Source organism: Melospiza melodia, chromosome 16 (genome assembly GCF_035770615.1).
Source record: "Melospiza melodia melodia isolate bMelMel2 chromosome 16, bMelMel2.pri, whole genome shotgun sequence".
NCBI lineage: Eukaryota > Metazoa > Chordata > Aves > Passeriformes > Passerellidae > Melospiza > Melospiza melodia.
This window is the reverse complement of record NC_086209.1, coordinates 9,264,460-9,287,600: the sequence shown is the minus strand read 5'-3', so window position 1 is coordinate 9,287,600 and position 23,141 is coordinate 9,264,460. Positions and strand designations below refer to the sequence as shown.

General features: G+C 43.4%; 1 protein-coding gene across 1 annotated transcript; it reads right to left on the bottom strand.

The window, feature by feature from the left end:
• Positions 1–896: 896 nt before the first annotated feature.
• Positions 897–22,841, bottom strand: IRS4 (insulin receptor substrate 4). The gene is made up of 2 exons (XM_063170552.1): positions 19,346–22,841; positions 897–3,287 (listed from the first exon to the last, which is right to left on the bottom strand). Exons 1-2 carry the CDS (start codon positions 22,824–22,826, stop codon positions 3,283–3,285), a joined length of 3,486 nt encoding a protein of 1,161 aa, XP_063026622.1. The 5' UTR covers positions 22,827–22,841; the 3' UTR covers positions 897–3,282.
• Between the last annotated feature and the right edge of the window lie 300 nt (positions 22,842–23,141).

The window sequence follows — 23,141 nt, the reverse complement described above, 5'->3', positions numbered from 1 at the left end:
AAAAGACTGGTTTATTTGAGGAAAACCCAATTCTTACAGCAAAGCTGACCTTTCCAGGGAGTTGTTTCAATGTACTATTCTGAGTAACAGGGTAAGAATTAATGTGGGGAATTTTAAAGAAAGGTCTCATCCAACATATTTCACAGTAATCACCCACATCTATGGAGATCATATACATTCCCATCTATGGATAAAAGCCTCTTGCTGTAGAACATTATTTGCCATTTCCTTCATGTCAGTAAGGAATCTGAAGGCACTACCTTTTGTTGGTATTTTCTGACTCCAGTTGTTTTTACAGGTGGGTGCATTACGTGAAGTGATGAGATTATCTATTTGTGCTTGACTTTAACATACTGAGACCTATTTAGTGTATCTTTAAAAGCAAAATGTCACTGCAAAAGATACAACACCAAAACATACCTGTTGCCTCCTGCCCCAAAGTCAGGCCTCTATTTGATAATGTATTGCTGAAAATTTCTTTGAGGACCAATACTTTTTGATCATGAGATTTCCCTATCCAGTCATGGACAAAGTTTGTGGCAATCTTTTGTTCATGCTTTCTACATTTAAAGCAGAAAATGTATTGGTCACTGATTTTATATATATATATTTTGCTGTTGCTGTTGTTTTCACTCCAAAGCATAACTGTTTACAGGCAGTATGAATCCATGGCAAAGAAAACTTCTGGGTGTTTTTCTGTATCTTAACTTCTAAACTAAGTGAAAAGGCAAAGAAAACTGGAGAGATGGGGAATCACTACCTTGAACCAGTGCTAAAACCTCTCCAAATCCCCAGGGATCCAGGGTGACAAAACCACTTTCAGGAGAAGCAGCTGCAGCAGGAGGTCTGACAGAAAAACCAAAAGTTTGTTTAAAAATAAAACACAGACACAGAGCTACATGAACACGTATTTACTGCAAGTAGCTCTATGGAAAGCCAAGTCAGATAAATATAAACACTATACAGAGCTTCAAGCCAGTCTCCCAAAACCGCAAACGCGATGTGTTTTACAAAGAAAACAACAGAACAATATTTACAATGGAAGACAAAGCCAGATCAATCAGCCCAACTTTAAAACAGATCTGTGGAGCAGAAATAGCAAATATAATGAACAGTTTCAACCATATATGTTTTAGTTTGTACAGACAATAACTGTCCAATATCAAATTAAATTTACAAGACAAACATTGTTCTATCATTGGTATTTTCGTACTATACAGCAGCATAAACGGGTAGCTGGAAGGTAGTATATATAGTGATATGTTTTACATCATCTGAAAATGTTCTTCCAGCACAATACTGAATAAATTAGTTGCTGTAAACTAAGAGATTCAAAAAGATTGCATATTTATTATGCCGTACCTATTAGTATTTGTACCACTATACTTGAGGTTACCCATTTACTTATTTATTCAGCATGTATTAAATCAGTGCTGTATATTGTACAATGGCAGCCTCAGGGACTCTAATATGAAATAAGTATGTAACAAATTTCTTCAAAACAACCTTTTCCTTTCACATTAAATGTTTAGAACTATCTTCACCAAATTTTGATTTCTTAGAAAAGATGTAAAGCTTTATAAAAAGCTGTCTACGTATTGCATTATTCATTTATGAGACCAACCAACAGCTATATGGCAAGACAGTATCATGGTCTGTAAAAGTGGTCGTGTTTTTAATTCCTGTATGTTTAGCAGCAAGTAATTGTACCAACTGAAACTTCTCTTCCAGAATCAAAAACAGGTCTGTGCTTTTAAACCCTGTAGCAACAGTTTTTCCTGTCACTAGACACTGTGTAAACTGATTGGTACCATGTTTCCTAAAAGAACCCCACAACAATCACCTCGTATTTTAGTGACATGTACATTTCATTACTACTCAGAAATAGATCTGGGTACACGTCACTGAACAATCCAAGCTGACAGTGTCTGATTTGTTACACAAACTGTACCAGCAATGTGAAGGTTGGCTGTTGGAGTGAGGCAGCCTGGCCCATCCGTTGTACAATATACATGTGGAGGATTCCCAGCTGTGTGGTGCAGTACAGCATGAGGATTTGTGTACCACTTTGAAACCCTTTAGCAATCATCAGTGCCTTTTATAATCCATTGCATGTACCAATGACTAGTGTCATGCTCTTTTAAGTTCATTGCAGTGTTAAAAAGCTAAACTCATTTCAACCAAAAAAAAATTCAGTACAAGAGTAAAGCACTTAAATTGTAGAAAAATCAGGGCTTATTTTAAAAAATGTCAAATAGTCATTGTTCACATTTCTGTCAGTGGGATAAAGACAATAGATGAGCTAACATTTTACTTTATTTCCCCATTATGCCAGAAAGAAAGAACAAAAATAGTCCCAAATTAAAAGTGGGACTTTGGTTGAAAGTAAGATCAATTAGGGTGGTTTCCCTTTAAAAAGCTACAGCTGACAAGTCTAATGCAGAAGTCACAAACATTGGATACGACTCCGCAGTTCTCCATTCGAATCCATGAACAAAAACCTCATTTTACACAATTCATAATTATTAACAAGAACAAAAACAATCTACAAGACAACCAGCCCATTAATCCTACTTTGTACATACCAGAATTCTGAGCAAAAAAAAATTTCCGTTTAAGCTCTGACAGACACTTGACTGAAAAGCCTCTAGCCTATGCTCAAGAAATACCTCTTGTACCATAAAAGCAAAACCTTAAAAAAAAAAGAAAAAAAGGCAGAAGAGGTCTCTTTTTCGCAGACCCATCCAGTCCCACGAGTTCACCTCTCAAGCTAATGTGCACCTCTCCCTCCCTCCTTCTGCCCAGTCACCTGGAAAAATCCTGAACTGCCAAAGTATTTCTAAGCAATACATGTTTTAAGCTAACCACTTGTTAATGTACCAGAGAAGTAAAACCCATGTTAAACAGACAATCAGAAACCAGCTTTGACTTTTCAGAATATAAATTTTTTTTAAAAATTAACAAGAGAGGCAGGAAGAAGAAAGGGACATACAGGGATCTCCTATTAGCATTCACACTGCCTCCCAAATAGATATGACATGAAAGACCAAATTCCATCACCAAAGCACAGCTATGAAAAAACGTCAATTCAAATTAATTCAATTGTAGAGAGCCCGATGTCTGTGAAAAAAACTAATGAGAAGGATGTGTGTCTATGTCCGTGCTGGTGGAAATGAAAGTAGCCGGCTGGAGCTGAGCTTTGCTTCCAAAAGCACCACACAGTTTCTGGAGTCACCAGCAGAAAAGTCTTCTCTTCCAACAATGGTTTCCGTGGCAATGCAATCAGTCTAGAAAGAAGGGGGGGAAAAAAAAGTCAGTGACATTTCAGTTGTAAGTTGTATCAGAGAAGAATGTTTTCTAGGGAGGAGAACACATGGAGCTTATCACTGCAGGAGTGAGAGCTGCTGATTGCAGAACACAGGTCCTTCACAGAGGGAGGGGACACTCCCAGCTGCCAACCCTCCAGAGATCCTGAGGGAAGGAAGAACCATGGAGCCTGAAACAAGCACTGGAGAGTCACTGCAGCCACAGTGACACGTGTACATGGGACAGGAACTGGGGCAGCAGCCAGCCCATGCTGGGACAGCCCATGCTGGGACAGCCCAAGGCTCAGAGCTCCCTTGCACTGTCCCCACTGCCCTGCCAGGACTGTGCAGCACAGAGAGCCCCAGCAGTGCCTCACCAGGTGTGACAGACCCTGCAGCCAACACTCCATTGCCAGCAGGGCACAGCTGCAACACCAACACTCCTGCAGTGCCTGCTCCAAGCAGGGAGCAGCAAGTCCTGACAGCTGCGTGCCCTGTCCTCAGCTTTTCAGGAAAAAGCTTTATTTAGTTCTCATTAGAAACACCTCACAGCACACTCGTCCCTTTTTGAAGGAAGTCTCACTGAAAGGCAACACCCAAGTACAAAAGCACACAGCTACAGCCAGCTCCCTTCTTCAGGGGTTCCAAACTGACTGGAAAAGGCAGAAGTCCAAGTGCTTGCTAAAATGAGGGGCAAAAAAATACTCTTGTATTGCAGGAAAGTACAGATGGGCCACGAGGCACAAATGAAAACAGGAGGGAGCCTGCCCTCAAAGCACAACATCAGACTTGCAATTAACCATGCACATGCCAAGGTGAGAGCAACTCAGGAGTTTCCTGACATGGAAGACAAAGTGATGAAGGGCATGCAAATGCTTTCTGCAGTTACATGAACACAAATGAGGAACATATAAAAAGTCACTTTCCAGCTCTCTACAAAACCCCTTCCGCTCCCAGCTGAGCCAACGTGAACATCAATTTTCAGTCTGGAGGGCTACTGTGAATCACACTCTCCCAGCTGAGACACACTGGAGACTCTTCCATCATTTCTGTCCTCTCAGGCAAGACTGAGGGCACTGTCCTCTGTCAGGCAGGTGTCTGTGCCCACCTTCTCTCAGGGTTGGAGGTACATACCTGCAGGATGTTTCCCTGCAGTGCAGTGAAGAAGGAAACAGCCAGCTGCTCTCATTGAGAAACAACGAGTGCAAGAGATTTAGGCTCAAGAAAACAACAGATACAGAAATGTCAGCCACTTTTTCCCTCAAAGCCACACAGTGCCAGCTCTCTCCCTGTTCTGGGAGCTGCCTGAGCTGCAATATGGGAACACTTCATTACACAGCACAGCAATGGCAGCACAGACCCCTGGAACTGAGGAAGGGGTCTCAGGGCTTAATCCTGCCCATGCTCTTCTGATGGGTCACAAGGACATCAGCTACATCTCACTGCTGAAGATCTCATAGCTCTTCCTTGCCTCTACTCCAAGGATATGCTAAAGAAAAGATGGCCATGTAAAGAACAAGCATTATGTGTACTAATGCAAACCTGTATGGTTACTTACAAACCAATCATGAGGTATGCACACACCAACTCCACCCTGTGCTAAAGAAATTCTGACTTCTGTCCAGCTAAAAGTACTCTCCCTCTGAAAGAAATAAGAAAGCTAAAAAAACAGAAAAAAGACCAAAGCTCAGCTGAGCAGCCCTGCCCCATCCCAGCACTCAGCAAGGGCTGCCTGTGGCTCCAGAGACAGAGGGACAAAGGCAATGGCAGGGCTGGCAGCAGTGTGGAAGTATAGAGGGGTGCTTCCACTTCAGGAGAAACTCCCTTTTAATCCTACACAGCCCTCACCAAGGTGCAGGCTGCTGTGTTTCATTGTTAAAACATTTCAGTCATTTCAAAAATACAGCAACTTAGTTCTCCTCAATTAAAGGAAGAAACAGCCAAAATACACCCACAACTTGAGAATCTCCATTTGTGTTATTTCACTACAAAAAGCTATTGCTTGGAACACACAGAGCGTGATGTGGTCAGCAATGGTTTTGTTTTCACAAAAGCCAACTGAAGCTATTACTTCTGAAATAATTTTCCTCTTCAGAAAAATATTGTTTTGTTGTAAGACCAAAGAATGAAAATATGCACCACAGCTTGCAATGAATCACACCTCAGTGATGCATGCAAGTCAAACATTAAAACAGTTAAAGCTTCTATATTAAACTTATACTCAATAAAAATTAACTTTACCAGCAACCCCCCACCCTTTCCTTGCTGTGGACCTGTAAGCTCACATAAAAGGAACTTCAAAAACTGTCTCTGCTTTTGTCAGGACATTTTTCCTCCACACCTTCCACACAAGACACACCTGAAAGCTGTTTGACAAGTTATTCTAATCTCTCCAAGCACATCCCCAAAACATTTTGAAGAGCAAAGGCCCAGTTGCTCGAATCAGACAATCCCATATGGCAGAACTCAGTATTTACACCTAAAGTGTTTTGAAAATTTTCATAAACTAATGCCAAATTACATTTAAGATATTTGGAGGGGAAGGGGAAGGGCTTATGAGCAAAAAAATCCCAAGCCTGAATTTAATTCTCTGAAGCAGCATGGCAACCAATTCTAAAGTAAGAGCATCAGGTAACTCTGGGCAGGACCTCAAACAGCACAGATTAATTGATCAGAAACCAGAAGAAAGCCTGGGACCTCCCTGCAGCATCTCCTCTTCCCAAAACTCTGCACATCCTAAACAAGAGCTCATTAATTTCCTGCCTCCATGATTAGAAACTACACTTCAACATGTTTCTTCTCCATTTTTAAGGTAAAACAGAATCGTGTGAACTGTAAATAAACATAAGCGAGTTTCACATAATCACCTACAAGCTGGTATCATTCCATAAAGCCTTGAGTCTTCCATACATGGAGCTATTGGTTGTCACCACTTCTCTAATCCCCTTATTAAAGCTGGAAATTGCAATATTGCAGTTAGAGCAGTACAGCTGGCTGGTGTCCTGAGTCATCAGTACTTTTTTGGTATGAAAGTATCAAGCAGATACATATACATGTATATCACATTTATCATGTATCTTTTCTCAGACAGAAAAGGCTTAAGAGCAACTTGTGAAACTTGACCACATAAAAGAAAAATATTTCATCTGAAATCTAAGAGGAGACCGAAGTCTTGCAAGATCCCTCCCACAAAGTGCTGCAGCCACCACCATTCCCAAGGGCCACCTCAGGGGTCCAGCCAAAGGCCCACAGGTCACCCAGCAGGAGCCTCCAGCATCCCAGAAATGCCCTGTCACAGCAGTGGAGGCTGCAGCCAGGGCTGAGTGGGGTCTGCAGCCCAGCCCAAGGCAGCTGTGCAGTCAGTGACAGAGCAGAGCCCTGGCAGGATTCCCAAACCCCCATCCCTGGAGCTGGGCTGGGTCACGGGGCCTTATTTTCAGAGTTTGCAAAAGAACTTGCACATGAAGCTTCTTGATGGTTCTTCTCTCCCACACCTGAACTGCTTCCATTTTTTCATTAACCAGTTGGTGAAGGAAACCTAATGAGGCCATGCAGTGCTTGAAGAAAACAGCAGTGCTTCTGTGAAGCTGAATAATCTTATTTCAGTCTCAATGTAAGACTCCTTAGACATCAATTTCCTATGTTAATAGTACAGATATGAGAATTGCTGATCAACAATAAAAACCAGATTAACACTTCATACCAGATCCCATATGAATGGATTTAACTCAGCACTGACTGAACAGTAAAGGAAGTTGACAGAAAATGGGATGAAGAAACTCTTCTTTAAGATAAACAAATTATGGGATGTGAACTAGCAGAGACAAGAGGGACATTCTCACAGAGTAACCCAGCATTCCCCTGAAGTTCTCAAACACAAATGCCACCAAGTAAAGCTTGGTAGCCAGATCAGACAGAACTTTTTGCAGTGTAAACACACAGCTGTTCCTGGACAGTCACAAGCTCTTCTAAGAAAATCTACAGTCAAAAAAAAATATAAATCTGATAACTGATCATGACAACAAACAAGCAGCAAAAAAACCTCTGCAAAAAACCTTTCAAGGCAGCCCAGAAATATACTACTCTAAGTAGTTTGCATTGCTTTGCACCCTACACTGGGCTTTTCTATCCAAACTTCAGCTCTATTAATAGATTTTGCACAAAAGCTTCAGCCTTTATTCAAAATTGAGCTCTACTGCTTCAGACTATTGACAATAATACAAACTCATCTTCTTATCAATGTTTAATATGGAAAACAAGTCTAGACAGCATCCAAACATTTTCAAAGTTCATCACACCAAATACAGAAGCAGAGTTTGGAAAACTGAAGCAACATTCTCTTCATTACACAATTCCATTTCAGTTCATCAGTTTAAGATGGGATCAGATTATAAAACTACAGGCAGCTTTCTGAATTTTGCTGATGAACAATCAGAGGGAAAAGATCACAAGGCAGAAGAGAAACTAAGGGGCAAATATTTAAAGCAGGGTGGCAGCATTGCTGAAAGATGTTCTATTTAAAATTAAGGAACATACTGAGAAAGCACTCTGCAAGTTTTCTATGCAAAAATCACATAGTTTTATAAAAATTAGGGGCAGAGATATAAATCAGCTGTAATTCATTAGATGCAAACCCCGTGTGTTCCACTTGAAAATGTATGAGATGAGAATATACAGAATTTACACTTCATTTCCTCTGAATTATCAAGGCCATACAAGTCAGGACACTTTGAAACATACTGAGAGGTTCTGAGAACACAGCAGACATACCCTAATTCTCTCCAAGAAATCCATCCTAAATAATACCTGTTCTTACAGGAAAGGCTTTTACTGACATAATTCTGCAATTGATTCCTAAAAGGATAAAAGCTTTGCTTACAGAAGATATTAATTTAAGATAATTAAATTATTAAAATCTCTATGTCAAAGACTAAGACAGCTTAATGCTTTCTGGAGAACATTGCTGAAGTTCTCCATTTCCTGAACTTCAGGTTAGGGGGAAATCAGAATTAATCTGATTTATGCAGATCAAAAGCAGCAGAGCAGCCCTAGACTTTTTGCACACAGCCACACAATATTCCTGTTGTTCAGGAAAGCACTAAACCCAGCACAACCTCAGGACACAATGTGGCATCCAAAAGCATTTTGTGCAGCAGCCAGGCTGGGGCAGGAGCACAGCAGTGAATTCTACATGGAGCTCTCCCATGGCAGGCAGGCCAGGGAGGGCTCATTTGCCCAAACACTTTCTTCACAAATTAGTGAAAATTTTTCTTTTGCTCCAAATTTTACCAAATCCAGATTCTATCCCATGCCATTATCCTATTTCTTGGAATTCTTATTTTAATGGCATAGCTTTAGACCTTGCTAGAGGCAAGCAGAGTTACTTGAGAGAAGCCAAATTTCTTAATTTGCACCTGGCAGACACCAAGTCTACAAATACAAATCAAAACCTGACCCACTTGCTGCATCCCTCACATGTGAGTTACAGTGCCTGGGTGACCCAAACAAGGCCCTGACACACAGACATCCTCATCTGACCAGCTCTTCACCTACCTGCTGCCCACCAAGCACATACTCCATGTACTTTCTCCAGCCAACAACAGACTAATGCTGCTCAAAATCAGCTAACTAATATATGCTGAACCTATAATTTTACTGACTTTCCACAAGCAAAAAAAAGCACAAAATTTGGTTAAAGAAAACCCTGCTGCATGACCCACTTTTCACTGGGTAAACTACTTAAACACAGCAATTGGTAACAATATCCCAGAATTGTTCATTCAAAACATGGGTTTGCTACTATTAGTGCTCAGCAATTTTACAAGCTAAAAACCTCTCCCATGCTTTCAGATAATTTCTCCTCACTTAGCAGAAATGCCTTATCTCTTGCAACAGTGGCTTCTTTTCCTGTTGGAATAAACAGCAGGGTTGTTTCTAGGAAGGCTGTATGCACACTCCCTAATGCCATCTCTGCTGCTGATACTATTCCTAGAATTAGTAAACTTGCCTGCAGTTTTGGCAGAGGTCTAATACCAACTCAAATTGCACTGGACAGTTTGACAAGAAGTTGTTGGAGACTTTTTTGAGTTTGTTTGTTTGGAGGTTTTAAACTAAATTTCTATTACAATATAACACAACAACACTAAAAATTTACTCTTTTCCACCTCAAAATACACAGTTCAAAAGTTCAGATTCTCATGTTGCAAAAGAATCAAAAAAAAAAGGTTTTGCTTTTGAAAAAGCATTCTCTCAGCAAGTGTGTGAGTTACTGCACCTGACCTGAACCACAGAAAATATGGGTAAATTTTAGCCAAAAAAAAACAAAGTTGTTTGTGTGGCTTCTGAGAATACCACCTGCTGCAATTCCCTCTGCTCCCGTGACAAAGGTCAGGAGCCCTGAGTGCCAACAGAGAGGAATATTTCCTGTCTGTGCTCTTGCTGCAAAGTGGGCATTATGAACTGTCTGGAAACAAACAGGAGAGAAACCAGCCACAGCAAACACCTCTGTGCACACAGCCCTACAAACAGGAGAGAAACCAGCCACAGCAAACACCTCTGTGCACACAGCCCTGCCTCCTGCATCCAGAAAGGACTTGGAATATTGGGAACTTTCAGTAGTGCAGAGAAAACTCCTGCAAGGTGTGACACAACTTCCCAGTGAGGAACAGACTGGTAACAAGAACCCTTCAGCCTGCAGAGAACATAACAGGAAATTTTAAAAGCCCAGATTACAGCACAGGTCCACACTGCATGTGGTACAACACTCTGGACAAGCCTAAGGCACAGAGGGCACAGCATCTACACAATCCTAAGTGGCCTGGAGAAAAAAGATAAGATTTGTTATCTCTTCCTCTGCACAAACCAGGGGCTGCCAAACTAAGCTGGTGCAGAGCAGGGTCCAAAATGCACAGAGGACTGCAGGCAGCATGTCCTGATGGACTGGGGGCTGCTGGGGATACAAGGAGTTTACACAGGATCAGAGAGAGATTGGAAAAGTACTTGGATTAAAGAATTATAAAACAGACTTGAATTATAAAACAGACAAACTTCATTGGGCCCAAGAAATCCCCCAAGCTGGGAAAAAAAAAAAAAAAAAAGAAAATCAGAGGCTTGGGTGTGTGTTTGTGGGAGGTATTATACACACATTATACACACCTGCCCTGCTCTTCCTCTGCTGGGTAGTGTCTGCTTGCAGGCACAGGTCTGGGGCTGGAGTGAGCCAAGCTGCTCTTAGGAACACAAGCAAGAGAAAGGGCAGGGTCACTCATGACTAATGAAACAGCTCCCCACCTTCCAAACCACCTTTCCCAAAACTTCCTTTCTACATGAGTTTCACCTGTTGCAATTCATCCCTTCCCTCTTCTCAACCACTTTAGACCTCAACACCTGCAAGCATTCACCTTTTTCTTTCACCTCTAGTGCCATAAATGATTGTCAAAGGCAAAAGTTACTACACAGCCAAATACCTACACAGTTACACACCTGTGCAGGCTCATGTGTGCCAGCACAGAAAAATAAACAGATCCTTGCTGTCAGTCACTCTCTGCTGTCACACAGAGCAGTGGCACGCATCAATTTTTCACATTTCCTAATTTCTACATTATTGACTCTCCATTAATATTAGGACACCCCAAAGCCTGACTCACACAGGAGTGGAAAAGAAAGGTTCAGATTGGACTGCCTGTGTGAAGCAACATCTTCTCAAACCTCAGGACATGCCCAAGAGCCAAGGATTGCACTTTCAGCTTCCAGGAGCAGTTTGGGAGCTGACAAGGACAGAGTTAAACTTACTCTAAACACAGACAACATTTAATCAACAGTGTCCAACTCTTGTTTAGGGTCTGCCTTGTGGAACACATCAACATTAACACTTCAATCACTCATACCCTCAACAGTGAATCAAGCCTTGATGCTGCCACCACTTCCAGATTTACCCAAAACCACTGCAGCATTGGTTCAACCTGATCTACAGACACAGAAATAAAGGCACTTTCTGCAGTGAAAGTGACTGTGCTGCACTCCAGCCTCTACAGGTGTCACTCCTGCAGCTGACAGCACCCAGCAGCAATGAGCAGGTCCCATGCAGACCCAGAGATGGGCTCCAAATGCTCTGGGACATTGGTTACAAATCCCAAAGGTGACAATCTTCCAAGCCCCACTGTGCCTTCTCTCCAATGCTAGAATACAAGACTGCCTGAAACTCAGAGATGCCACCTAAAAACACCCCAAGAACAAGCCAGTAGTAATGGCAAGGCAGTTCCACCAGCTTGGCTGCTTCTGGAGCAAAGTCTCGCCAAGAACAGAGGCCCCAGTCCCCAGACACCACATTATCTGCCCAGGGATGCTGCAGTGGGTGGTCCTGTGTTCTGGTATGCATACCTGCTCACACCAAATCTACCAGCCACAGGTCTGCAGGAAAATGAACTTACAGAAAGGAAAAATAAATAAAAACAGGGGAAAAAAATCACATTCTACATCTAAAAGGGAGAAGTAAACACTGGGACGTGTTCCTAACTAAGAGATACATGTTGGCCCACATTCCTCTTACCAAGATTAATATCCTGGCCAGTGTTCTGACATTCACCTCATCCTTTTCAAGTCATTTAAACCATTACAACACTGCCTTCCCTTGCTCCCTGCCATGTGCATACCCTTCCAAGTGCCTACACCAGCTTTCTCTCCTACAACCACTCTCAGCAGCCTTTTATCTCTTCCAGGCTCTTATCTGGACTCTGCCAATGGCAGCAGCCTTGATCTCTATCTTCCTCTCCACCCCAGCACATTAGGTTTCATCCATCTCTTTAGTTTCATCTTTAAATTGTAAGCTCCTTAGGAGAGGGACCAACACATTTACATTTGTGGCACCATATGGGGACCTCCATCCTGTCTACCTGTTCAGGTTCCACAACAAGTAGAGATCCTGTCTGGAGCTACATGCATTCATTAACACACTGTTGTAATAATGTCTGAATGACCTCAAGATCAAATCTGTTCGTTTTTTCAGCTCATTTCTAACTAATTTCCTGTTCACCACAATCTGCAATTTAAAAACATCTTGTTCTACAAACACCTAAACACAAATCCCACCCACCCAAAAAAACATCACACAGTGAAATATAGACAAAAAAGGCCTCCCAAAGCATTTCACACAAAATTTCAAACAAAAAACAAATGTTGTTATGGAGCAATGTACTACTGGAAAAGCAAAGAGCTTACAAATTGTTCTAACAGATAACTAAAGATTCAAAATAATTCCATACAGGAAACAGAAATGCCAGCACCTGTCAATAGCCTGAACAGGGGTTTCATACAAATGACCTATCCCACAGCCCTCAAGAAAAGCTCTGCTTGGGCTGGTATGCAATCAGGACATATTTATCCATGATACAACATCTGCTTCACTGTCACTAAGAACTTCCCAAACTCTTGCTAGCCTAAGAGATCTGGGTAACAAGAAGCACTAGTTTCCAAAAAATCCTTCAGGTTCAGGCTATCCAGCAGGAAAAAAAAGTTACATGGCTAATTCATTTGGTCAACAATAACCTAAACAAAAAAGCAAACTGGATCAGCATGAGTACAGGAACAGAATCACACTATTCCCTGTGGAAGCAGAGTATCCCTCAACAGTGCCTCAATAAATTCAGAAACCAATTTTAATAGGTTTTTTGCAGCCCTTTTAATATTACTTCCTACAATTTTCAGAAGAAAAAAAAAGGCATTTTGATATTCTCCATCTTTCTGCAAAATTCTGTTCTAATAAAAAAGGAACCTTCCTCCAAGTAGGCAGCATATTTATCAGCCTTTCATACCCTAGCAAAAAGGAAGTACTATTCTTATCTATTTATGCCCTAAATAATAATTCAGTTTGGTATTTATAGAAGTTCATAACATACATATACTATGCAGTGAATACAACCCCTATTTACCTTTAGTAGTAATTTATTAAAGTTTTCAGTTTCCTTGAGTCACATTAAATTGTATCTTTACCTTGGAATTACAGCCAAATCTTAACTATAGTAATTTCAGTATAAGCCACTTCTTTCAAACACCCTCTCTTCTTGGAAGAATAAAAAAGATTAGACCTCACACTTAACTCACAAGTCACTGGCACAGAAAACACATGTATACACACAGGTGCAGTCTCAATGGTTTGCATCCAACCATAGATCTAAATCAACAGAAAAATAATGTCTGGAAACAAGCAAAAGCAACCTCTGGCCCTTAAGATACAGCTCATGGCTTGAAGAGGGCGGAAAATTCTTGCTAAGTCTACTAACCCTGTTGCTCCTGGGGTTATGCTACACCTGAAGCAAAATCTCCACAAATCCAAACACTTAAATATGTTCAAGATCATTTAGATAAGATACTTAGGAACACCTCTGAAATGCCTTTGATGAGTCAGGCTCATTTACCTTTGTCTTCCCACTGCCCTCAAGTATGTCAGAAATCCCTTCCTGATCACAGCTCTGCCTCTCAAGTAAATCATAACCCATCCCTAAGCTTGAGTGACCTTCACAGAGTTGCAGGGCTTGATTAAAACTGGAACACACTTCTCCATTTTTCCCTTGTCACTGCCTAAACCTGCAAGACAACAGTGCACCCTGTGCAACTTGTATTCTCATAGGATTGTTGAGAATATTTAGAACATGAACTGAAAAAAGTTAAAGAGCAAATTTTCAGGGTGGACCATCAAGCAGCTCTCCAGCCAAGTCATTGCACACCATTTAAGGTTGTGTTGTAAGACAACAAGCCATTTTAAAGAGAAAACAGCAGTAACAGTACATCCTCAGGCTCCAGAGTTTGACTCTCTCACACCTGCCTTCCAGTTTTATCACACCATTTTCCTTTGAGCTGAAGAATGCCACATTTGATCACAACAGTAGCTAAAATAGAACTCTGGAGTTTGTTTCCTTCTTCAGCTCAGAAAAACAAACTTGTTAGTGCAATCAACAGAATTCAGCAAGGTTTTGGGAGCGCCACAGACCCACAAACAGAGCACACACACACCAAGGTACAACACAGTACTATAAGCTCTTTTTAGTACCACCCAAAACCTCAAGGTATAAATCCTCCCCCGAGCAATCAAAATGACGAAAACGTATTAAAGATCCTTTCATAAAAAAAAGACCATATGCAGAGAAAAGCAAACCCAAACTCTACCTACTGCTAACATACCACTGGACATACAAAAACCCCAAAGAAATACCTAGTGACAAACCAGCCCAGTAATCACATGCTGGAACACAGCCTCTGGAAAGACCAAACAGCGCTGCCCACCCTCTGCAGCTCCAACCTGCTGCCCCAGCTACAGGGGAACAAGGGGCCCTCAGACACCAAGGAAGGAGGGGAAAATGTGAAGCTGTAGAGGGAAGAGTGAAAGGGTAATAATGCATTTTAAGATTTCAACAGAAGACTTTAAAATAAAAACCAAAAGAAACCCAAAAACAACCACAAAAAGCACTCGGAACCCATGGTGGATTACTCCCAGACCTCCCTGCATCCTGCAGCCAATGCTTTCACCTACTAGACAGCTACAAGGGAAAGGTTTTAGACTTCCAAAAAGACAAACGCCACCATCAGCTGCAACTATGGATCTGAAGTCTGGAAAGCTGATTTCCAGAAGTATTTCAACACTGATTCCAAGTAAGCATTCTCTTTCAGTGGCAGGGGAACATTCTTGTCTCAGACTTTCTCACCAAAGTACCAGTAAAACTGAACTGATTCCTGGTCAAATATGTCATAATTAACTCACTCCCACGCCACATGGCAAAAATCTGTTCTGCCTTCAGCAGCTCACATACTACTCAAGAAGAAATTACTCAGGGTATTTTTAAGCATAGCTGCAAGTTACCCAATATTATTAAAGTGGCATCTGTTACAGCAAGATTAAAATGGTTTGAGTTGTTTGGGTTTTTAAGAATTATTATCCCAGCACTACTTCAAAGATGTAGGATACACAGCAGCACTTGGATGTGCTGCAGTAGAGTTCTTCAAATTATTTTTAAATGGGCTCCTGCCTTAAGTATCCTGCCAATACAGAAGAGCCTCAGTTTGAAACAAACTTTAAACCACTACTTAGAAACCCAAAAGGAGTGGTTATTTGCTTCATATCCCATAAACTGCAATTTACTATATTAGTAATAGCTAAAACTTTCAGCTTCTGAATTTCTTAAAGTATATACTGTTCCTTATATTCTTTCAGATTTTGCATTTGAAATATGCAAGTTACCAGAAAGGATTTGGACAATTTGAAACATAAGTTTTGCTTTACAGCTGTTGTTGTTTTCCTTCCTCTCAGCTTCCCAAAGTATACACAGCACTCTCACCCAGTCTGGAACAGGAGAGATTCAAAAGGTGAGGAACAATTATGTTATAATCCTGCACTTCACAGAACATCTTAAATAATAGCATAGTGCTAGAATATCAGGTAAGCACCACAGAGTAGCAGATAAGATTGAAGAGTGGGTGTAAAATAGCTGAGCTGCTATTAAGCTGAACATTACATTTACTCTAAACAGCAACAGGTTTTAGGGTCCAGGGTATCTTTGAAGGTATAATATTTCTAATTAAGACTGAAGAAACTTGTATAATACAGGACTCATTATGCATTTTATTACTGCCCATTCTCATTATCCTGCTTGGTTTCTACAAGGTCCAATAACAAGGTATACATTAGCTAAGCCCTGTTTGAAGTAGCTTTAGTGTTCTGTACTCCTAGCACAAAATGTCATGACTCAGATTCATGTAATCAAAACTGCAAACCACTTGCTTCAATATTGTGTAACAATTTCATGATGAAATTGTTTTGCTAATGACCTCCTTAAACTGCAAGCATTGAAAATCAGTATCTTATATTCTTATTATCATTATCAACTAAAACCTGAGCTCAGCTTTGCCTAAGCCCCTAAAAAAAGTTTAATAACAAGTCAGGCCTAGTTACCATTCCACCTTTGTGCTCTCCCCCTCCTCCATACATGTCATGAATGGAGAAGGGGAAAACAAAAAGTTTGATTCACATCAGTGAACCTGAACCAAAAGTAGTTTGGGAATCACAATGAGGGAGCAGTGATGCATTGGAAATCACTCCCCCACCCTCGGCAGCTTGGAGAACACAGCTGAGTCACAGAACACAATATGCACTTAAGCAAACAAAAACAAAAAGCAAACAGTCCAAAGCTGGGAAGTGTTTTCCTTCCACTAAAACTGTGGTTCAGGGAGAAGAGATGAAGTTCTCTACCTGTCAGAATTTTATACAGATGGGATAGCTCCTTTCTAGGAAGTTAAGGGTAAATACATCTGCTAAACATTTTCCTTAAGAATGGATTTACCTACCAGAGCACTTTTTCAGGCAGAGAGACTGAAAAAGTGAGATGCAGTAAGAAAGACAGCATACAGTTCTGCTAAGTTTTAGAAATATAAGTATTCAAAATATAAATTACCTAAAGGCATACTACATCTCTTCAGGAGACAAGAGGTTTAAGACTGAAGCTTTATTTTCACTACTTATTGGAATCTGAAAATGTTTTTCTGGATTACAGAAAACTACTTAAATATTAAAATAAAAGCTTTATTACCATAGAAACCAATAAGCTGTTTAAAGAATACAGACTCCTAAAACTGTGCTTGCTCAGAGACATGATTTCATATGTGAAAATAAACAGCTTTCCTTATAATCAAGAGTTTTAAGTCATTCCTGAGAAACAGACATACACCACCAATTTGCAGAACTAAATTCAAGTCTGGTAAGCTGCTTTTAGCCTGGACTATTCCAAAATCTGTCCACCCCTTCATGAGCCCCTACAAGTGATAAGTGTCCACACCCCATCTACCCTCCTGCTATACACCAGAAATATTTTACACTGCCTTCACAGAAGACTGTTAGGCCTTGTATAATTTTGTGTTTCTCATTAGGACCATAAAGCTGCTTGATTTCCTGGCAAAGCCCATGCTTTTTGCACAGAACTGTTTCTGCCTCCTTTTAATGCATTTCATTTCCAGAAAACTTCAATTCCCAACAAAAGCCAGCAGCTGTTATGCCTCTCACTCCTCTGCAATTTGTAATAGGGAAGGAAAAAACCCCAAGTACAGGGCTGTAGATACTTTGCTGCAGCAACAGCAAGCAAAATGCTTATCATAAAAACAATTTCTAAACACAGTATCTCTTGTAAAATATTTTTCAATGTAGTATTTACAATATAGCTAAAAGGAAAATATATTTGTTCTTTTTTCATCCTAATTATGTAAAAAATACTTTATAATACAGATTTTAGTCATATAAGGGGAATAAGAACAAGTTTAAAATTCTGCTGGTTTTGGAGGTGCTTTAAAAAAAAAACATGAAAAAACAAACACAAATTAGCTGCAGCAATCAGTGTGCCTCTGACTGCAGATTTAGCAGACAAATCTTTGAAGAGCTGAAAGACTGACTTTGGAAGAAAGCACTTCTTGGACTGGCAACTTTCAACGTCTTCTAAATTTGATTCCAACCAACAAAACAAAGCAGAGGAAAAAAAACCACTAAGGCAAACCACACATTTCTGAGCAGCCCCAAGCAGTGCTGCCAGACTCTGAATGGCATGCGAGCTGAGTCAGGCTTCTACTTTCCACTAGTAAAAGCTACATAATTTTAAGCTCCTGCAATACCTTCTACTTTTAGAAACTTCGTTTTAAATCAAAACTAGAAAAAAAAAATTTCAGCATTCAAGATTATAACTAAAAATATTAAAAATGTAAAAGTCAGCAGTAGCCTGCCCCCTTACTGCTTTATCTGTGAACACAGTAGACCAGTATCAACGTCCAACCATGATTAAATATTTCCTCCTGGTATCCAACAATTACTGACTATATGTACATTTGCAAAGAGGGGAAAGCATCATTTCCAACAAAAATGGTTTTCTACCAGAGAGTGAATGACTGTAAGGAGTTCAGTGGGTCACTGGCACCAAAGCCATGACTGTTCCTGCAGAGTTCCAGCACAGCACTCACAGACACGGCTGCTCAGCCGGGGGACATGCAGTGACACCACTAATCACCGGCTTTGCTCCCACCGGGAGAGCTTATCACATCAACAGGACTGCCCCTCCTCTTCCCCATACTCTTCCTCCCCACCTGCAACACTTTTATGTTTATGTACACTTCAAACTGCATTACCTTACTGCTGGGACAGACACTGAGAGCCTGACAGGAGCAGCCTCCCCCAGCAGGTCTCAGACCTTGAAGCCCCTGCTCAGAGCCTGCTCTTCCTCAGCCACAGGCACCCCTCACCTGCTACACAAAAGGCACATCCCAGGGAAAGGTGACAGCTCAGCTGAGCCCTAGGTGGTGAATGTGAAGGCCATAAGCTGCCTGATCCCCCCTCCACACTGGTCAGCCAAGTTCTCAGGCTTCTCCAGAGAACACAAAGATGCTGTGGGGACCAAAGCTCAAAAGCAGCCACCAAACCCTCAAGGGAAAAAGCTGAGTTCTGTTTACATAAGATTCAGCTAAATAAATCTGAGCAGATTTGCACATAAAAAAAGCTGTAATATGTATTTCAACTACATTAAAAAGAAACATTAAATATATTTAAGCCTCCAATTTAGGGGTCTAAACTAAATTTAGCCATTTTGAGGTCTTAAATAACAAAAATTTCAGTTCAGGAAAAAAAATGAAGAGTCATCTAGTTCCAAGAAGGGAAAAACAGCTAAACAGAAGCGAAGAAAAGAGCTACTATAACCTCAGGACAAGAATTCACAACATGAAATACCATTAATGCTTATGCTAGCAAAATTAATTAAAGGGGAAAAAAAAAAGGCAGACGACAGTTTGGTAACACCCCTGACTGCCTAGAAGAGACACATAAATGCTTTAGGCCAAGGACCACATCCCCTCTCACTGCTGTTCAGCGGTTCAGATGCTGCACTACAACAAAACTGGTTGTACTAGAATAACACAGGAGATTATAAAAAGCATTTACCCCACTCTGAAGACAGCACTAAGCAGACAATCTAATTCCTATGGTTAAGCAAGCATGAAAGGGAAGTGCTTTTAAAGTTACAAACCTTTTCTCGCATTACACTTCAGCCCATCTGATCTGCTGAAATCTATGCTTACATAAGCTCCACTGTCCAAACCTGAAGTACCATTTTGGAGATGGCAAGCTGGTGCTGCAGTACTCGCCTCACAGCTTAGAGGGTCATCACGTAAATTCAGAGCAATGTAGTTTAAGCCATTCTGAAATCCAGTTGAGGTATCCCTGGACATTTTGTTTTCCTGACCATCAGAAATGTTTTCATCCGGTTTCAACCAAACGTTGTCGAATGAGGCAGAGCTGTGTCTTTTGCTACTGTCAGTAAAGAAAGAGGCTGAGGTGGTCACAGTCCCAGCAGAAGAGAACGTCTCAGAACTGTGTCTCCTCCTGCCTTGAGGGTCAGCTCGAATCACCTTCGGTCCTATAGGAGGGTCAGAGCTAGGGACAGAGAAGCTACTGCTACCAGCATATCGATCAACGATGCAGAGTCTATTAACGATGGAAGAAGGACTGTCCATCTTTCCAGCACTGTCAGATTCAGTGGCAAATGGCCTTGGTGGTGTGGCTGCCATGTTGAATGTCATCTCAGTGTAGTCATCAGTCCTGTTACTTGCTGGGCTAACACATGCAGCACCAAATGAAAGCCTGGCATAGTCAGGGTTTGGTTGGTTTCTAGGAATACTGGAGCTTGCATAAATTGAAATATCTGTCAGAGAGTTCGACAGTTCCTTCGCTGCTTTCGGTGACTGCACATCCAAGTCAACACTCATGTAATCAGACAGAGGTGACTGCCTGTGGTCACTGCTTGAGCCCAGAGATGATGGAGATCCTTCTGCAGATAAGGAATAGGGCGTGTTACTCGCCTTCTCATTAAAATCAATATTGATGTATTCACCAGGGCTGGCTGGCTCGGGTGGGACTGTGCGATCGTACATCCTGGGGATGGTGTTACTCCCTCTCGTGCCGAGGGGCAGACGCGTGGGCCTGGCAGCCCTGCTCTGCCCGAGTCCTTCATCAGAGCCCTTCAACGTCGGCAGTTTAGAGATGCCATTAGCCAGAGTCTCACTGCTGACCCCCTTTACGTTTTCTGGTGCACCATACAAGAGTTTTCCAGGTGAAGACATTGGAACATATTCACTGTGGTCACCATTTTGTCCTGATAACGCCTTAAAGCTTCGGGGCAAAGAAAAATATGAACTAAAACCTTTGGAAACAGAAGCAGTATGAATATAATTTGAATCACCGGGGTGCTTTGGAACTGAATTGCCAGGTGACATATCCATGTACTCGTTGTTTACAATCTTCTCATTACTTCCTTTAGAAGCAAATCCAGTCAAAGGACTTCGTACAGGTGAAGAGCTGCCCTTTGGAAACATCATCATATAGCCTCGGGAGTCGACCTGAGATGGTGACCAGGAATTGTTAATCTGTTTTGGAACAGACATGCTTTTAGGAGTCATTGGCAAATAATCGCTGGTGCTGGACAGAGAAGATGCGACTCCTGGCATCATTGGCATGTACCCATCATCCCTGGCTTTACTCCTGCTTTGGTTACACATGGAATCAAGGTTAGTGTCACTGTACTCCAATTCATGGTTATCTTTCAATTTTGGTGTTTCAGAGTAAAGTAATCGTCCATGAGTTCCTGCAGAATCTTCATCCAACAAAGCTGTAGTTTGCGTTGTCTTCTGCTGCACTGCCACAGAATTTGGCTTTGTTAGAGAGTAAGCTCTTTTCCTGAAGCATTTCTCAGCCTCCATATAATCATCTCTTGAGCCATCATCTCCCTGTTGCTTGTTCATGGACATGTACTCACTCAGACAGTTCTCCTCTCTGATAGGTGGCGTGTTTCCCAGGGAATCTGGTGTGTTACTCCTCACCCTAAAGTACCTGAAATCTCCAGGGCTGGAGCCATACTCATCAGAAGAGATGAATCCCCCATCACTTGGGGAACCACAGACAGACGAGCTAGAAGGCCTGGTCAGCATGTCCGAAGCAGAACCATGGCCACTGCTGGAAGAAACACTGATAGGACTTGTGGTAGAGGGAAAATGAGAAACAGGCAGCGAAGCAGACCTGGTGTGGTAAGATGAGCTGAAAGCAGCTCTCACGTACCTTCCACTCCCTTCTTGCCGGCCCAGATTCATCCTTGCAGTATTCAGGTGTATCAGGCTCCCAGTCACTGACCTAAAAGGTCTAGTCATGGTTCCCTCTCCTTCACTGGAAGTTCTGAAGCGATAGGAGTTGTTGCTTTTGGTGGTAGGAGGAGTGCCTCCAGCAACGCTCTCAGTTCTAGATCTTCTCTGCAAGCCTGTCTGGCTGGGGGGTAGGTTGCCCAAGTGCCTTCTGGTGGTGATGAAGGATATGGGATTGGTACCGCTGCCACCACCAGAAGACTGGCTCTTGCTTCGGGGCCTGAACTCTGCAAAGGCCTTTAGAGCTTTCATCGTATCCAGAAAAGTCTCGTGCATATTTTGGGCAACAACCGAATCATCCACTTGCATCCAGAGCTCCCCAGGCCCAATAGAGGCAGATCTGCCCACTTCAATGAAGAAGAAGTTCTCTGAGTGACCGCAGCGGCGAATGTTCATAAGCTGCAAGTGAACAGAGGGCACCTCCGAGTTCAGCTTGACAAGGTGGATGGCCTTGCTGGAGAGGCACAACCTGTACACTCCAGTGAGGTTTTTCGTTTGTCCCAAGCCTTTGGGCTTCACGTTGACCTGCCACACCTCCTTGAACACGGTGCCAGGCCTCAGGGTGGCCCCGTAGTGCTCATCATCCTCATCCACCTGCTGATCGGCATGGTCCTCCTGCTCTAGGAAGCCCCTCTTGCTCTGATTCATGAGCTCGCTGATGGCCTGGTACCAGGCCTCCTGCTCGGCTTCGTTCTCGGCCAGCATGGCGAAGTACTCGTCCTTGGTGTACAGGGCGATGATGTGCTTGTGCTTAGCGTCGGCGCGGCGGCTCACGGTGAAGCACTGGTACAGGGGGATGACCCGCTTGGGCGGGGGGCAGCACAGCGCGGCCGCCCCGCCGGCCCCCGCCGCCCGCAGGCTGCTCTTGAACTTCTTCTCGCTGTCATAGTACTCCAGGCGGGCGGGGGCCAGGTGGCTCTCGGCCCGCAGGACGAAGTAACGCTTGTGCCCGTGCTTCTGCTTCCGCAGGTACCCGCATTTCCTCACGTCCTCGCCGGCGCCGCGGCCCGCCGGGGGGGGCTGCCCGCCGCGGCCCGCCGAGGGAACGGCCCGGCCGGGCGCGGGGGCGGCCTCGGGCGCCGGGCACAGCGAGGCGCTGGGCGAGCGCCGCAGCAGCAGCAGCAGGTGGTGCGGCTGAGGGGACGGGCAGCGCCCGCCCTCGCCCGCCGCCGGCTCCCCCTCGCCCGCCGCCGCGCCGAGCACGCCGGGCTCCTGCTGGGGCGCGGCTCCGCCTCCCGTGTGCCGGGCGCCCGGCTCCTCCTCGCTGCCGCCGCCACCGCCGCCGCCGCCGGCCGGGCCATTCATCCCGCTCGCCATCTTAGGGGCCACGCAGGGTCCGGTGCCGCCGGGGACGCGGCACAGGGCGGGCAGCGGGAATCCGCGCTCACCGGAGAAGCGCCCCGTGCATGGGAAGCGGGCGGTGCCTCCTGCGCCCCCAGCCCGGTCCGCGCTCCCCCCGGTCGCTCCGGCCACTCGCACTCACGGGCGGCGGCGGCGGCGGCACCGCGGCGAAAACATCACGTGACTCCGCGGAGGGCGGGGCGGCGGCGGGCGGGGCGCCCGGCGCGCGGGGCGAGGGGGCAGCGGCGAGCCGACCGGGCCGCGCGCCAGAGTGGCAGTGGCAGAGCCAAT

Coding starts and splice junctions, on each gene's coding strand:
- IRS4 (XM_063170552.1), bottom strand. CDS start 22,826: ATGGCGAGCGGGATGAATGGCCCGGCCGGCGGCGGCGGCGGTGGCGGC.